The following is an 8,876-nucleotide window of genomic DNA, read 5'->3' on the forward strand; positions in this document are numbered from 1 at the left end:
ATTGATGAAGGCTCTATTCCATTTAAGTAGGCCACATCCAGGGAGTACATGGAGGCTCACTGCAGAGGTTTCCTGAGACACTTAATGGAACAGAGCCATTGTTAATGTTTTTAGTTCCACTGTGGCTTTCCCTCTTATGACAAGTGTTGCTGCGAAATAAATTTATACATCCAGGACCCTGAAACTGAAGCAGCTAAATGGAATTCACCTTTACAGAAAAAAAATTCGATGTTTTCCACATGTGATCGCATGTATGACACATGTTTACCACATGTTGCAACATATAATAACATGGTGAAAATAAGTGGAAAAGATTTCATATGGGAACCTACATTCACACATTACACCATGAAAATGTTCAAAAACCATGTTTCAACTCGTGATCACGGGACTTTTTGCACATGTGAAATTCCTGTTTATTCTGTGAGGGCAACCATCTTTAACTTAGTTTTTTTTACATGATTTCCCCCCTGTGGTATGTCAGAAGTCTTTTGCTCTCCTTGATAATGATTGGTGGTTTATTCTAATATCTAATATCTGATGCTGCTTTATTCACAGTACAGCCTAAATTAATTTATGAGTGTAATTTGAAAGCAAGCAGCTGCATAGCCTAATTCTTTGGGTAAAGATTTAAAGATGGAAATGAAGCAGGTTGATGCAACACATGGCAAAGAGTGGCCACAGAAATTCTGTGAAACATTTTTTAAATAGTCTCCACACACTCTCCAGCTGCTCAGTTCTACAGTGTGTTTCAGCTGAAATGAACAGAGTTCACCAGCCTCTACTGTACCTATAGGACTGTACGGCGGACGCTGCATCACAATTATGTAACCTCACTGTTAACAGTTAGGGTAGAATCATTTCTGCGAGTGGAGGAGCCATTAAACATCTCCGCCTCAAGCTTTTAGCTGCAGGAGTGGATGCCCGAGGTGGAGACAAATCAAGACATCTCTCTGATTTGGAGTGCAGTCAAAACAGTGCAGACACACACTGGGATTCGGCTGGAGATGCGGAGAATAATTTGCCACAGATTCCTCTGCATAGTGGAGGCACTATCACAGACCACGTGAGAGGAATATTCAATGACGGTCCCCGACAGACCGGCTCATCTCTGCTGCTGACATGGACTCTTGGACACTGTGTAGCTTCCCAGAAACGGACTAGGAGGGAGGGCGACACACTGTCTGAATGTAACCTTTTGATCTTTTGCCGTTTTTACTCTTCTTTTTCTGTTCTTTTTTGTTTGTTTGGTTCTTCGTCTCTTCTCTCCAAGTCAGACAGTTAGGGGGGGGGGGGAAGTATGGCTTGGCCGTGCATCAGCAGAGTGTGCTGCCTGGCTCGCTTCTGGAACCAGTTCGACAAATCGGACCTCTCCGTCCCGCTCACCATCCAGAACTACTCGGACATCGGCGAACAGGAGGTGCGGTCCGTCACCAAACAGGTCTCCGCCTCGGAGCGCGCACCCGGGAATAACTACTCTGTCCCGGAGCCGCGTGCCAAAGGCTCCCCTCTAGCGCACGCCGATGGCCTGGGGACCCGAGGATCTTTCAGGGCACGGAAGGAGCCCAGCTACAAGCCCCGGGAGGACTACCACCCGCCCGGAGTGCCTTTCACCAGCATTACGCAGTATAAGCAGGATTTCAAACCCTGGCCCATCCCCAGGAAGGAGAACTTCCCTTGGATTAGTAACGGGGGCAGCAGGGCGGACAGCGTTTCGGACAGCCCGGTGAACAGTTACCACGTACAGGCGGGGGAGAGAGAGGAGCGGGGCAAGGGGCAGAGGTGGGGGGAGCAGCAGCAGGTGACGGAGGAGAGCAGAACCAGCTGCTACAGGTAGGCTATGTCATCCTCCTCCACTTGTTTCAGCACCTGTCTCTGTCCACCCCTCCTGACCTGTGGGGGCAGTTAGCCTGCTTTGATGCCTTATTAATCTCGATTTATGAATAGTTCAGTGGCCTCCAAGGTCGACCCAGCAAGCCTGCATGGAGATGGGGAGAGTGTGTGTGTGTGTGTGTGTGTGTGTGGTGGTCATCAATAATCAAATCAAACTTACACATTTTATATTCACACAGAGGAGCTGAAGTATGAATATTTGATCTCTGATTGCATTTTGTGAAAATGGGCTCATCATCCCTTTCTGTTTTTTTTTTTTTTTTCAGGCTGACTCATTGGAATAGATTTTAGAGGCATTAATAAATTCGATTTTTCTTACTTTCTTAGTTACCTTGCAATCCCTCTGATATTTCTTCTGGCTGCTGGGTGCTCCAGAAATCCAGGTAGAACAACCTCTGGCAATAAAAGGTTTACTTTGGCAATTAAAATGATAAAAAAGGTTGTAAGAGACGGTATTTAAAAAAAACAGAAGTTAATATATGTATTCATAGTCACAGTTTGAGGTCTACAAAAACACTAAGCATTTGCTATAAAAAAAAAATAAAAAAATTACCCAACAGTGTTTTTCAACAGACCCAAGGGAGTGAACACTCATCTTTCATCACATCTCTAAACCTGCAACGGTTTTCTGTTAAAAATTTAGATTTATCAAGCCAGCATTTATCTGTGCCACCACACAGCTTATAAATTCTCCCCAAGACAAGTAAACTGATCTGGGTGAGTAAAATCAGAGGAGTCTCTCTTTAAATCAGTCCGTGGTGCTGCTGAATGCATAGACAACAGGCCATAGGTTTGGCAAGTCGACTGCTGTTAATACAAGCACTGGGTTACCATCCACACTTCCATCACCTCATGAACAACCCTGATAAAGGTTCCCCTGTACCTCAGTCCACCTACTGAAGCATCTCTCTTCCTCCAGGCAAGAGTACAAGCCGTGGACAGGGGCGAGACCGGCCAAAAGTGCGAGGAAGAATCCCCCGGCTCAGTACTCCAGCCCAGGGACAGAAGCCACCGATGTCCCACGTGAGACCAGCTACCAGGCTGCCTACAGCGGGGATGTCACCAGGTCCATAAGTCTAAATCAGGGGGAACACATAATCCCATCTGCTGCCTCCAACGTACAACCCACCCACGTCCCCCACCCCATCCCCGCTGCCCTGCAAGCCGGCAGTTCACCGAGTCCCCCCGGGCTCCAGCAAAGCTTCTTGCCTGAGAGGACTGAGCTCAGCAGGACAACCAAAGGGGAGGTAAGCACATACATCATTCAGTTTGAGGGGCTGCGTTACGTGTGTATAGTTTGGAAAAATTCAAAGAGCTGGTGGGAGGAGCTACAGGGTTCAAACTGCAGCAAGCTCTTCCTCAAAGTCATCTTCACTCCTCTCCCCGGTGGCCTGTTGCTGTTGGGGCATCTCGGGAAAAGTGATACAGCATTCTGTCCCTAAGCAGCTCAAAGTGACCCAGCTGTTTAAAACAGGCCATGTGCTGTGTTAGGTAACACTGCTGGTGCCACACTCATTACTTTGACCTGAATAAAACACGGTGGATGAGAACATAAAAGGAAATTCTTCCAAATGTGGTCCATTTTAGTCAGAAGATTGATTCACATCTGTCTAAAAAAATAATTTTGGAGCATAGCTGCAATGAAATACTTGATTTTTGTTTTTGTTTTTAGAGGCAATGATTTCCTATCATAACACAAAACAGTACTTCTTTCAATTCCAATAATAAAATCGAATATACTGTCAGTAAATCTTATATTTCATTTTATTGAGGTAACTGATCTTAATATCACTTCTGGAATTAGCATCTACATATGTAAAACAATAGGAAATAATATTTTCTTGATTATTTTTACACCCTTAAGAAATCTGAACTGTTTTGAAATGACAGCTAATAAAAGTTTTAGTGGTCTTTTGGGGCCTCGACGTCAAACTCCCTTTTATTTTCTTTAGTTGTGTGCTCAGCTGTCACACGACCACACGACCATTTCAGTGGTAAAAGTTCACACAACCTCTCATAACCTTCTGACATTACTTTTTGTGCAGTGCCTCAGAAAAGACATTGTAACCACAAAGCACGGGTGTTGTTTTATAAAACAACAAATTTAAATATTTTAAAAAATGATTAACACTTTCAATTTAGGTATTTATTTGTCATTCATATTTGAAATCTAAATCATGCAGCGTCAAAGGCTTTTTCTGGCAAAGATACAGAGACAAACAGAAAAAGTCATGCCGAGAACATCATTTAATTTGCAGTATGTTAAAGTGAACTGATGCTAAGTAAGTGCAGTCAGCATAAAACTTTTCTCCCAAAATGAACGAGCTGCCAACAGTTTGAATATTCACACAACTATCCAATTGTCCATTTTGTCCCAGATTTATTCTCACACATAAAGATGGACATGCAGGCAGACAGATGTACAACGTGATAGAAATTGAAAGCTAACTGCAACAAGGTGAGAGGATTTACTGAGAGCTCATCAGTTCAGGTCAGGTTGTTCCAGATTGTCATAAACTGGGTGAGGGGACATGTCCCCACTTTCCTCTGTGCGCTGCCTCCGTGCTGCCTCAAGTCAGCTGTTGCGTGACAGTCAGTGAGACAGTTTTTGGGAATCTCCAGAGGTTTAGTGCCATCCGTCATCCCCACCCACAACACTCCGGACCATCTGCCAGTGGAGAGCTGGATCTGCTCCGGGCTGGACCGGGTTCAGGAGAGTTTGTCTGCGTTGCAACAGCCGCCTCAATAAAATCTCAAGCTGAGAGGTATCACGAAAGGAAACCTGTTTTTTGTGGTGACGAGCTGCCCACTTTTGCAACTTTTAGTCTGTGTAAGTGAGAGATTCAGGGACAAGTGATTAATGCATCGGAGTAAAATAGGATGACCTTCTGCTTATTTGCATAATTTTCTCAACACTGCCTGCTCTATTAAACCAAACGGTTTAATAGAGCAGGCAGGCAAACGGTGTCCCTGTATGATGATGATGATGGCGGTCCAAGTGAGAGGTGTCAGTGGCGGGACACGGACTCTAATAATAACACTGGCCCAGTTGGAAGGAGAGTTCACGGTACACTAAGGACAGATAAGATGCTGGCGCTGTGAGGCTGTGGGACTGAACACTGCAGTCAGTATTTTACCTACATACAGGGAGATGCAGTGTTTCACTGCATCTCATCGGCCATACCACAATCTGCCAGAGTGACACAAAGCAGCCTGGCAGCAAGTCAAGATGATCTTAGATAATCCACCCGGTCACTGACTCAATGCCAACTCATGTTCGACTCACCAGCCCCCTGCAGAGGGGTCTGACCAAACATTACACATCCCACTCCTGGACGCACTGCACTGGGTTCGTGGTGCTCGACTGGGATCTGCCTGCAAGGATATTCTCAGTGTCTGTAAAACATAGGACTTCATTAGGCTGCGTTATCACCAACAGACAGAGTGTCTTCGTTCAGTGTAGATTAGATTAGATTTAAGGCGTACGTCCCAAATAAACTGCTGAAATCAAAATCAATCTGCTCTTGACGACAAAGGAGGGGGGCAGCCACAACATTGTCATTACTACTCCAATCAATTTTATCAAATTGTGTGCCCCCTCCCACCTATAACACATCAAATCCATCTCAACAGATAAAAGCCGTTTCTAATTTTATGACCCGCAGCAGCCAAGTGACCGATTAACACGAGGCGACGCGTTTTACGATGAGAGCCGTGTTTTTTTTTGGACTCGCTGAACTTGCAAGCCTAATTCAAAATGTGGTGATTTGAGGAGGGACCGCCGTTAAACCTGAAACCCGGCTGGCCCGGCTTAAATACATGCAGCCCTGAACTGTCTGTGTGTGTGTGTGTGTGTGTGTGTGTGTGTGTGTGTGTGTGTGTGTGTTTGTGTTTTAGGAATCAGGCCGGGCAACCGCAACACAAGGCGAACAGATTTGTGAGGACGGGGCTGCATAATCTGCAGTGTGTGTCAGGGATGAGCAAAACAAAACCGCTGAGTGGGGAACACATTTAGCATATGTAGTGGAAACCTCAGCAGGAACTCTTGTTTCGAAAAAAAAAAATATTCTTGGTTGTTTTATAGTCAGCTTAAAGGCTTTTTTTCTTCTTTTTTTTTTGAGCTCACGGGCGACCCTGCTTCACGTCTGCATACAATGTGTAACACTGGCAGGCTTTTTTTCTACGGCAGTAACACAGACTCGCAGTAGAGTGATGGAAACGCTGCTCACAATGGCTTAAAAACTGCATAAAGAGGATTAAATAGCCTGCTGGGACAGTGCACCCTAAAAATGCACTTTTTTTTTTTCTTTTTTTTTTTTTTACTACCTCCCTTTTCTCACTCTCCAGTCAGCGAGGGGTGAGGTCAGAGGGACGGCACCGGGCTGCGCTCGAGTGATTGTCCACCAAGAGTCATACCGAGTTGTTAAGAGAGTCAAAAAAGACAGAGACAAAAAAAAAAAAAAAACAGAAAAGTAGCAAAACTACAACAAAGAAAAGCAAAACACATTTGTACTTCTATTACACCCCCCCTTCCCCCCCTCACCCGCCCCATTAAAAAGTTCCCAAATCCTTCTCCGCTGTTATCTCCTTCTTTCATGATTATTATTATTATTATTTATTTTTTTTACCTCCCATAGCCAAGCTTGTTTGTCTCTCTCCCTGTTCTTTCACATGGCTCTCATCCCCATTCCCACGCTGCCCGGGCCTACAGAAACTGCTGCCAAATTGGCTGGGTTTAGGCAGGGAACAGAGGATTGTGTTAAAGGCAGCGGGAAAAGCAAAAGAAGGGTGAGTGGAAGGGTGGGCGGGTGGGGGGGGGGGATGAGGAGAGAGGAAGGAGGTGCAGCATGTGATAGATAGGTGAGAGTGGGAGGTGTGTGTGTGTGTGTGTGGGGGGGGGGGGTTGGGGGTGGAGGGGGGAGGAGCAGAGTGCACCATTTGATGGATTATCTGTTAAAGTGCAATGTTGCACCGGGTTGCAGTCTTGTTTGGCACAAATCTAATTTAGGAGAGAGGCAGACCTGGCGGCAAACACAGAGCAGGAAAGACATATGTGTGTGTGTGTGTGTGTGTGTGTGTGTGTGTGTGTGACTTGCAGAACAACATGTACTGCCTTCCATGCCACCCACAGCGCTGTATAGTCACACTCAAAGTAATGTTGGGACCACAAGCTGACAATTTCTCCCCAGACTCGAGCTCAGATTGTGATAAAAAAATAAATAAATAAAACACCAATCTCCACAGATAAGCAGGTAAATTGAAAATAGTGTGGCCCATTTTCACGGGCAGATCCAATAATCGCTGGAAAGAACAGAATATGGTCGAGTTCTCGATATCACTCCACATTTATTTATTAATTTATTCACCACAGCCCAGATAGATTCTGGCCAGGCTCTGAGAACAGCTGCCATCAGCAGAACAGAGGAAGCACTAAGGAGGAAGCATCACTACAGCCCAGGCCGCTCGTGTTCCGACAGCAGGCCTGATGCCTCCTGACGGCACAGTCCGGCCAGTCTCTTCTCATTTCGTGGGTGCAGCGAGAGCACCAGGCCTGCCGCCCTCGGTCCCATCTCTCCGACCCCCTTTAAAAGCTGCTCTCACACTTCTCTCCTCTCCCCTTCCTTTTTTTTTTTTTTTTAGGAACATCTTGTGAGGACCAAACTCCCTCCGAACCCTTCCGCTGTCTTTCAAAGTGGACCGAGGGTCTTCAACATTTGACAACTGCTGCGATTTCCAACCATTCCACTTTGACGGGGTTCAATCTTACAAGGAATCAACAGGGGAAATTTTTTTTTTTTTTTGTCCATTCCACAACACAAGAATCTATGCAAGGGAATGTATTGTTGTGAAGCCTGCGGAGCTGCAGCGTCAGTAACCCAAGTGGAGAGAAATAAGTTAGACACCCTCCCCCTCCCCCCCGCCCCTTTATGCTCCTTCCTGCCCGCTGTTGCTATGGAAATGAATATGCATGCAACTGAATAGTTTTGAAACAAGCTCCTTTTTTTTTTTTTTTTTTTTTGCGGTTATAGACGCAGAAGAAACTGGCTGCTCTGTGCGTTCGTGTGTGCACCTGCTGACCTGTCCTCTTACCGGACATACTGTTCTCCAATAATGAATGACGTGGTTTGTCATTAAGTGTGTATGCTTAGAGTACTTTGTTGCCCTTCGGTGTTGCTAGAAATCTGCTCGAAAAATAAGTTATTTCCTCGGTATTCAGTTAGTTTACTATTTTGGAAAAGTACTGTTCGGTCTCTGATTTTGTAAATCTATTGTTAAAGAAAAAGAGCAATTATATAATGTAAGTGAAGTTACAATAAAAGATGATTAGCTAAGTTCTTAGCCCCGTCTCTCGGATGCCTACTCAGCTGTATTTTTTTTTTTTTTTGTTTTGTTTTGTTTGCATTGTTGTGTAAATTCTTAGTAATTTACAGGACTGGATGAATGGGCTCCTGAATCGAGTTATGCAGATAGTCGTTTTAATTTGGCAGAGATATCTGGTATCAGCTCCGTTTTGACTGAATACAACAAAGAGGAGTGCAGTTTTATTTGTGGTGCTCACAGCATTGAGATTTCATATGAAGAAATACTTTGATATTTTGGCACGTACACCTACATCTTTTTTTTCTTTTCTTGAGAGTTAGGTGAGAAGACTGATAGATTTCGCTCTTTTAGCTGCAACGTTGTGTTTTAATATGTGACTCTCAGCAAAACTTGAATACGTACATTTCCCAAAGTGTCAAACTATTCCTTTAAAAGAAGGGACTATCTTTCAGGATATATTTCTCTTGCACTCTGGATGTTCCACAAAACCTTCTAAAAGTTTCAATAGGGAATATTTCTTTTTGTAGAAAACAGTTCCAGTGAAAAGTGTTCACAGTGAGGTCTGTGGATGATCCACACACACTAATATTTTTTGTAGGAAGACGGAAACAATGTCTGCGGCAGAAATCTCAGTATGGCAAACTTTAAAGCTGTTATTTTGG

At 44.6% G+C, this 8,876-nt stretch overlaps 1 protein-coding gene across 1 annotated transcript; it reads left to right on the forward strand.

Moving 5' to 3' along the window:
- The first annotated feature begins 847 nt into the window (after positions 1-847).
- Positions 848-8,225, forward strand: map6d1 (MAP6 domain containing 1). Its single transcript, XM_069157222.1, has 3 exons — positions 848-1,833; positions 2,813-3,140; positions 7,534-8,225. Exons 1-3 carry the CDS (start codon positions 1,301-1,303, stop codon positions 7,609-7,611), a joined length of 939 nt encoding a protein of 312 aa, XP_069013323.1. The 5' UTR covers positions 848-1,300; the 3' UTR covers positions 7,612-8,225.
- The last annotated feature ends 651 nt before the right edge of the window (positions 8,226-8,876 follow it).

Source organism: Embiotoca jacksoni, unplaced genomic scaffold (genome assembly GCF_022577435.1).
Source record: "Embiotoca jacksoni isolate LCO1_2020_lvr unplaced genomic scaffold, fEmbJac1.0.p SCAF_22, whole genome shotgun sequence".
Lineage (NCBI taxonomy): Eukaryota > Metazoa > Chordata > Actinopteri > Embiotocidae > Embiotoca > Embiotoca jacksoni.

Bases quoted from the DNA above. Each gene is read 5' to 3' on its own strand.
- map6d1 (XM_069157222.1), top strand. From the start codon at position 1,301: ATGGCTTGGCCGTGCATCAGCAGAGTGTGCTGCCTGGCTCGCTTCTGG. The intron at 1,834-2,812 runs GTAGGCTATGTC...CTCTTCCTCCAG, and splicing joins AGCAGAACCAGCTGCTACAG to GCAAGAGTACAAGCCGTGGA. The intron at 3,141-7,533 runs GTAAGCACATAC...TTTTTTTTTTAG, and splicing joins GCAGGACAACCAAAGGGGAG to GAACATCTTGTGAGGACCAA.